Below are 9079 nucleotides of genomic sequence, written 5' to 3' on the forward strand. Positions count from 1 at the left end.
TTAACGTATGGACTAAATGTAACCCATTGCCAATGTAACCATCCGATCCCAGTGTTATGCATTGGGTGTTACGTCATCTGGAAATGCTTGGTACGTTCAGTGCAATCTGTTCAATTGGTTGTTTAGAATGTTTCCACAAGGTGGCGACATAGACTCACCACTGCTATGTAAGAGCGATGTAACAGTAGTCATGTTTCATAACTCACCCTTCGTCCTCTGCTGCATTGCTTAAATCAGTTTTATTGTAAAAAAAAATAAAAAAGGCAACAATTTGACCTAAATTGATATCTTACAATCGAAGTCTACACACCGCAAAACCATTCAGATGTAAAATCTGATGAATATGCAAAATCATGCACAACGCTACAGGAAATTGACACAAGAATGATGCCACTTCTTCGGTGATCCAGACCTCATCCAGTGCATCTTGTTAGTTTGTTTGCTTGGTGGCTGAGGCTTGCTACCGCGAGGACAGCATCATGACAAACTCTGCAGGGGGAGACGGAGACAGACACCGCACCAGATACATTGATTAGAACCAGGGGGCTCTGGATATTGCAGGGGACAACATAAGACACAAACCCCATGTTACATCTGCCCTCATTAAAATGCATTGGATGCCATTAGAAGTCACGGTGTGATAATAATGACAAAGTCAATTCCATTCTGTCTGCGGGGGGTGGGGGGGGTGAGGATGGGACCATTTTAGTTTTGAGGGGGACCCTTGATTTTACAGTTCTATATGACAGTCATTTTTACAGTAGTGTTTGTGCTCAATGGACCATGTATTTACAAAAACAAAACGTGTGTACTTTATAGTAATCCAAATAATTCAGTAGGTGTAACGACCTCAGTTAAAACGCGGTACATAGTGGGGCTGTAAAATAAAGTGTAACCAGTTAATTTGTGTCCAATTCGCTTTTCCAAATCGACCCCAAGCCCATACCCCTACCTGCCAATGGCCCCAGGCACAATTATATCTGGAAGAATTGGACAGGTATGAAGCAATATACTGTAATCTACACCCAACCAATCACATGGAATATTGCTTAAACCCACCTGACCCCCCCTCCGATCAATACTGTACGTGTACATACGGTTGATATTGAGACTATAGGGGTTGAATTGGAATTCATCCCACAACCTGGTCTCAGAACATTTCGTATAATTCTGTTCGTAAAGCCAACTCACTCCATTTAGTATGATATGTTACGTTTTTGGTATGGTTACATAAGAAAGATTGTTACTTAAGGTGGATGGGTAGGTGTATAACATGAATGTCTAGCAACCCAAAGTTTGCTAGTTCAAATCTCATCACAGACAACTTTAGCATTTTAGCAAATCTTCAACTACTTACTACTTTTTAGCTACTTTGCAACTACTTAGCATGTAAGTTAACCCTTCCCCTAACCTTAACCCTTTTAGCTAACCCTTCGCCTAACCCTTTAACCTAACTCCTAAACTGAACCCTAACGCCTAGCTAGCATTAGCGAGCTAGCTAACATTAGCCACCTACTAGAATTCGTAATATATCATATGTTTTGCAAATTCGTAACATGTAATACGAATTGTAATTCACAACATATCTGTTACACCCTGATCTGTTTCACCTGTCTTTGTGCTTGTTTCCATCCCCCTCCAGGAGTCGCCCATCTTCCCCATTATCCCCTGTGTATGTATACCTGTGTTCTCTGTTTGTCCATTGCCAATTCATTTTGTTTCGTGAAACCTACCAGCGTTTGTTCCTCTGTTCCTGTCTGTTCTTGCTCCTGTTTTCTAGTCCGTCCCGGTTTGACCGTTCTACCTACCCTGACCCTGAGCCTGCCTGTAGTTCTATACCTTGCCCCACCTCACTGGATTATTGACCCCTGCCTGCCCTGACCCTGAGACTGCCTGCTGTTCTGGACCTTTTGCAGCCTCTCTGGATTACTGACCTCTGCCTGCCTTTGACCTGTCGTTTGCCAGCCCCTGTACTAGAAATACACTTTTGTTTCTTCGACACTGTCTGCATTAGGATCATACCTGAAACCTGATAATATCATACAAAATGGGTGATGGATATCCACAAATTAATGCATACCATTAATGAATCAATCACCACCTTCCGGAGACACCTGAAACCCCACCTCTTTAAGGAATACCTAGGATAGGATAAAGTAATCCTTCTAACCCCCCCCCCCCCCCTTAGAGTTAGATGCACTATTGTAAAGTGGTTGTTCCACTGGACATCATAAGGTGAATGCACCAACTTGTAAGTCGCTCTGGATAAGAGCGTCTGCTAAATGACTTAAATGTAAATGTAATACTAAATGGAGTGTCTCGGATTTACATACAGAATCATACGAAATGCTCTGAGACCAGGTTGCATCCCATCATCCCTCTCCTACATCTCTGTTTCCCTGTCTGTAAAGTTCTCCGAACCAATCGGTTAACCAAGCATAACCGATCTCATCGTGTCACCTGCACCCTCAGCATGCCTCCCACCTGACAATCAAACATCCATCTATCCACCTGTCAATCACACCATGGCTCCAGCCAGTAGTAGCCATTAAACAACCATAGGCAGGACCCACCCATCTCATCATTTCAGTCCCTCAGTCAATTCTGGTTACATTTTCCATTATGCTTCTTTAAGGACATGACTGTTGAATGACTTCTATGACTGTGTCCCATATGGCACCCTATTCCCTAAAGTAGTGCACTATGTATGGAATAGGGTGGCATTTGGATCTCAGACAATGTCTGGTCTTCTAGAGCTATAGGTGTGCAACTTCAACAAGTGAATGACGAGATGGCTGAAGGGCTCAGCAAGAGGGAATAGGCTAGTTCTATCACCCCAAGAGGGCTAATTGTTGATAATGCGTGGGCCACCTCCTTATTGATCCCCTGCTTACAGAGACTCCCATCCACATGTTTCCAATTATTATTATTGATTATGGCCTTCGTTTGATTGGCTTTGATTGCGTTTGTGGGGGGATTACTGAGGGACATGAGATCGGTCTTGTTTTATAGTTATTGAGACGTGTGTGTGTGTGTGCTGGTTTGAAAGCGTGTGAAGTGTGGCATAACTGAGAGTTAAGTGTGTGTATCCATTTGCATGCATACAGTCCTTGCGCAGACCAAAGGTGTTTGTGCCATGTGTGACTGTGCATGCATGAATCCGGGTCTCCCACGGGAGTAACCGTCTTAGACCAAAATAAGATTCCCCCGCAGGCAGGGCTACCTCATTACGTGACCATTAGCAACCATGCTCGCTACATTCACACCTCCTTCCCCACAAGAGACCGCCCCCACGTTGGGCGCCAATGTAACACGCAGGATATGAACCCGGATCTCCCACAGGAGGAACCAACATTTTAGACCAGGGATCATCACCTAGATTCAGCCGCAAGCAGTTTTTTTTCTTGAATGGATGGTCAGGGAGCCGGAACATAATTACAAATCATTTGTAGACTCCAAATTGGCCGCAAGAAGCCCAAACAGATATAATATTTGACTAAAACATAATCATTTTAAACCTTGCTTACGTTTATATGTGATCACATACATCTCTCTATTATGCGATTTCCGAAATTAAAATCACTTAGAGCTAATTTCCTGGTGTTTTTAAGTATTTTATGTCCAAAAAAAAAAAAAAAAAAAAAAAAAATATCTATTTTTGAGGCTCAGAAAACACTGGGCCAAATAAAATCAACCATGTGCCAAATTCGGCACGCGTGCAACCAGTTGGGGAACCCTGTTTTAGACCATTAGACCAAGAGGAAATTCCCATTTGGTCTAAGGGCAGACACTGCTTTTCAAGTTCGTAGGCGGGGCTACCTCATCACGTGACCATGAGCAACCATACCCGACTCATGTCCACAATATGTGCACTGTAATGATTGCCTTAATGCACTACTGATAAGATTGGATTGGGTTATCCACACACCTTACCTCCACTGTCCTCATCTCTGCACTCTCTTCCTCTCTGCTAGGACCTACATTTTTTTCTGTCCCCTCCCTCTCCTATCCTTTCTCGTCTCCTCCCTCATTCTCTCCCCTCTCTTGACACTTATCCTCTCCGTCCCTCTTACCCCCTCCCTCTCTCCTCTACCGCCCCCCCCCCCCCCCCCCCCCCCTATCCACCTTCCTTCCCAAATCCCCTCACCATCAAAGTCTATTCCGCCATCCTTGTTGAGGTCGATGTCCTGGAGGATCTCCTCCAGCTCGCCCTTTTTCAGCTTCTCGCCCAGCAGGGCCTTCATGCTGTCCTTCAGCTCCTCCAAGGTGATGCGCCCGTCCCCGTTGCTGTCAAACTGGGGTGAGAGGAGAGGAGGGGGGAGAGGAGGGGAGATGATGATGATGACGGACGGACGGAGGGAGGGCAGTGGATGAAGATGATGATGATTATGCTGATGATAAACTTTTATGTAGCAGATTATCAGTTACAAATAATTATTGTTAATTAAGTTAATTAAGTGGGGAGAAGGAACAAATCAGACCTGGTTCAAATACATTCAGTTACTTGAGATGCTCTTGATTTAGTTTGCCCTGCGCAATTGAACCAATGGAATAACCCCAAAAAGTATCAACTCTAAAACTTTCATGTTCTTTGCGAAGGTCTAAACCAAACTCAGGAATTCAGAGATCATAAGGTGCCAAGTTTTAACTATGAGTGTCACGTTCGTTTAGAGATGGATTGGACCAAGGTGCAGTGTGGTAGGCGTACATCATACATTTATTAAATGAACACCAAAAACAAGAAAGAATAAACGACACGTAAAGTTTTGTAGCGCTAACACAGCAACTAACCAAAAACAAGATCCCACAAACTAAAGGTGGAAAAAAGGCTGCCTAAGTATGGTCCCCATTCAGAGACAACGATAGACAGCTGCCTCTGATTGGGAACCATACCCGCCCAACAAAGAAACAGAAAAACTAGAATGCCCACCCAAATGACAATGAGAACCATGGCTTTGAGATTCTTGACCTTGAGTTCTCTCCGCCCCTAAAATGTGTAGAATTGCCCTTAGGCCCCCAAAAGTCTGGGTCCCTGTTCTGGAGTGAGATTGGTTTCAAACCCAAGCCACGACTGCGTGGCCATGCACGCCTCCAACTCAATCATCAAGTTTGCGGATGACACTACAGTGGTAGGCTTGATTACCAACAACGACGAGACGGCCTACAGGGAGGAGGTGAGGGCCCTCGGAGTGTGGTGTCAGGAAAATAACCTCACACTCAACGTCAACAAAACAAAGGAGATGATTGTGGACTTCAGGAAACAGCAGAGGGAGCACCCCCCTATCCACATCGACGGGTCAGTAGTGGAGAAGGTGGAAAGTTTTAAGTTCCTCGGTGTACACATCACGGACAAACTGAATTGGTCCACCCACACAGACAGCGTTGTGAAGAAGGCGCAGCAGCGCCTCTTCAACCTCAGGAGGCTGAAGAAATTCGGCTTGTCACCAAAAGCACTCACAAACTTCTACAGATGCACAATCGAGAGCATCCTGTCGGGCTGTATCACCGCCTGGTACGGCAACTGCTCCGCCCACAACCGTAAGGCTCTCCAGAGGGGAGTGAGGTCTGCACAACGCATCACCGGGGGCAAACTACCTGCCCTCCAGGACACCTACACCACCCGATGTCACAGGAAGGCCATAAAGATCATCAAGGACAACAACCACCCGAGCCACTGCCTGTTCACCCCGCTATCATCCAGAAGGCGAGGTCAGTACAGGTGCATCAAAGCAGGGACCGAGAGACTGAAAAACAGCTTCTATCTCAAGGCCATCAGACTGTTAAACAGCCACCACTAACATTTAGCGGCCGCTGCCAACATACTGACTCAACTCCAGCCACTTTAATAATGGGAATTGATGGAAATTATGTAAGAATGTACCACTAGCCACTTTAAACAATGCCACTTAATATAATGTTTACATACCCTACATTACTAATCTCATATGTATATGTATATACTGTACTCTATATCATCTACTGCATCTTGCCATCTTTATGTAATACATGTATCACTAGCCACTTTAAACTATGCCACTTTATGTTTACATACCCTACATTACTCATCTCATATGTATATACTGTACTCTATACCATCTACTGCATCTTGCCTATGCCGTTCTGTACCATCACTCATTCATATATCTTTATGTACATATTCTTTATCCCTTTACACTTGTGTGTATAAGGTAGTAGTTGTGGAATTGTTAGGTTAGATTACTTGTTGGTTATTACTGCATTGTCGGAACTAGAAGCACAAGCATTTCGCTACACTCGCATTAACATCTGCTAACCATGTGTATGTGACAAATATGTCCCGTGTGGCTCAGTTGGTAGAGCATGGCGCTTGCAACGCCAGGGTTGTGGGTTCATTCCCCACGGGGGGACCAGGATGAATATGTATGAACTTTCCAATTTGTAAGTCGCTCTGGATAAGAGCGTCAGCTAAATGTAAATGTAAATAAAATTTGATTTGATTTGTGTCAATTCCATTTTCAAATCAGTCAATTCAGGAAGTGACTTGGATTTCAAATCAATAATTTAAATATAAACTGTTTGTAACTGAGCAGAAGATATTTATGAACTTTTCTCAATGAATTCTGATGTTTGGCTGAGAGATTTAAATAGTACATGTGTATTATTTTGTTTATTATATTTATTATTTTTTAAATAATTTTTATTTATTTTTGAATTCTCATTCGGAAAAGTGTGAGCTCAACATGCCTCTGCATCACTGGTCTGGCTCACTAAAGGTATGGTCTGGCTCGTCTATGAAAATTGCAACAAATGTATCAATAGCTCGAGCCCTTTAAATTTATCTGTGCCAGTTCACCTGGCAGCCGTATATAACTAGCTAGCTAGCTAGTAGCACCAATAGCTAGGAGGTCCAATGCAGACATTTTAATCTCAAAATCAAATAATTTCTGCATAACAGTCAAATACATTATTATGATTGTTTTCAATTAAAATGGTCAAAGAGAAACAAAAATAGTTTCTTAGCCATATCGCCAGGCAGGCCAAAACTCCATCCCTCCCAAAACAGGCTGTTTTCAAACCGCTCTTAGACTATAGGGCATTATCATAATTTTCACAATTTCACAGTATTATTATTGTGTTTAATACATAAAACATAGGAAATCACATTTTTGACTAAATTGGGTCTTTAATGTATATTTCCCACGATTTTCTAGATTTATCTCCAAAAAGAGAACCGTCAGAATTGTTACAGTGTACGCTGGCAAGCCTAGTATTTCCGCAAGAGCTAGCTTTCTCTCCTTTAAGTATCTGTAATTGACTGCACCTGCTAACCTTAGTTAGCTAGCTAATCAGTACAGTTGTGCAAAAAAATTCTAGCTAACTACAATGTCTTCAGAAAGTATTCATACCCCTTGACTTACTCCACATTTTGTTGTGTTTCAGTCTCAATTCAAAATGGATAACAAAAAAAAAAATATTCTCACTACACACAATACCCCATAATGACAAAATTAAAACATGTTTAAAATACAATTTATTGAAATTGACATAAAAAATATCTTATTTATATAAGTATTCACACCCCTGAGTCAATACTTTGTAGAAGCACCTTTGGCAGGGATTACAGTTGTGAGTCTTTCTGGGTAAGTCTCTAAAAGCTTTCCACACCTGGATTATGCAACATTTGCCCGTTATTCTTTACAAAATTCTTCAAGCTCTACCAAATTGGTTGTTGATCATTGCCATAGATTTTCAAATAGAGTTAAGCCAAAACGATAACTTGGCCACTCAGGAACATTCATTGTTTTCTTGGAAAGCAACTGCAGCCTTGTGTTTTAAGTTATTGTCCTGCTGAAAGGTGAATTCATCTCCCAGTGTCTGGTGGAAAGCAGAACCAGGTTTTCCTCTAAGATTTTGGCTTTGCTTAGCTCCATTCCATTTATTTTTTATCCTGAAACCCCCCCCCAGTCCTTAACAATTACAAGCGTACCCATAACATGATGCAGCCACCACTATGCTTGAAAATATGGAGAGTGGTACTCAGTAATGTGTTGTATTGGATTTGCCCTAAGAATAACACTTTGTATTCAGGACAAACATTTATTGCTTTGCCTTGTTACAAAAAGGATGCACGTTTTGGAATATTTGTATTCTGTACAGGCTTCTTTCTTTTCACTCTGTCAATTAGGTTAGTATGTGGAGTAACTACAATGTTGTTGATCCATCCTCAGTTTTCTCCTATCACAGCCATTAAACTATGTAACTGCTTTAATGTCACCATTGGCCTCATGGTGAAATCCCTGAGCGGTTTCCTTCCTCTCCAGCAGCTGAGTTAAAAAGGACACATGTATATTTGTAGTGACTGGGAGTATTGATACACCATCCAAAGTGTAATTAATAACTTTCTCAAAGGAATATTCAGTCTAACAATCACTTTTACTTGAGTAATTTGTTATGAAGGTATCTTTACTTTTACTCAAGTATCACAATTGGGTACTTTTTCCACCACTGGGTACACCTACTCATTCAAGGGTTTTTCTTAATTTTTTTCTACATTGTAGAATAATAGTGAAGACATCAAAACTATGAAATAACACATATGGAATCATGTTGTAACCAAAATAGTGTTAAACAAATCAAAATATATTTTATATTTGAGATTCTTCAAAGTAGCCACCCTTTGCCTTGATGACAGCTTTGCACACGCTTGGCATTCTCTCAACCAGCTTCATAAGGTAGTCACCTGGAATGCATTTCAATTAACAGGTGTGCCTTGTTGAAAGTTAATTTGTGGAATTTCTTGCCAAGAGTGTGCAAAGCTGTCATCAATTTGTAAGTCGCTCTGGATAAGAGCGTCTGCTAAATGACTTAAATGTAAATGTAAATGTAAGGCAAAGGGTGGTTTAAAAACTTTCACAAGAGAAACAGAGGACAGGGAGGTGGAGGACAAGCAAGAGGATGAGGAACAGGTAGATGTGCCAGTGCAGTGCGAGCAGATGTTACAAAGGTAGGTTGAAGTGACAGCGTGTTTAACTACTTTGCAGATATGAAACAAACAGACAATCCTAATGGCAGCAAAATATATCAAATTCCTAGTCTATGC

At 41.9% G+C, this 9079-nt stretch overlaps 1 protein-coding gene across 1 annotated transcript in view; it reads right to left on the reverse strand.

Moving 5' to 3' along the window:
- Positions 1-220: 220 nt before the first annotated feature.
- Positions 221-9079, reverse strand: part of LOC139566666 (calcium-binding protein 2-like) — a 43059-nt gene continuing 34200 nt past the window's right edge. The window contains exons 6-7 of the mRNA XM_071387922.1: positions 4148-4295; positions 221-489 (exon numbers count right to left, since the gene is read on the reverse strand). Of these exons, the coding sequence (XP_071244023.1) occupies positions 461-489; positions 4148-4295 (177 nt within the window). The 3' untranslated portion in view covers positions 221-460. The remainder of the gene's footprint in view (positions 490-4147; positions 4296-9079) is intronic.

Source organism: Salvelinus alpinus, chromosome 39 (genome assembly GCF_045679555.1).
Source record: "Salvelinus alpinus chromosome 39, SLU_Salpinus.1, whole genome shotgun sequence".
Lineage (NCBI taxonomy): Eukaryota > Metazoa > Chordata > Actinopteri > Salmoniformes > Salmonidae > Salvelinus > Salvelinus alpinus.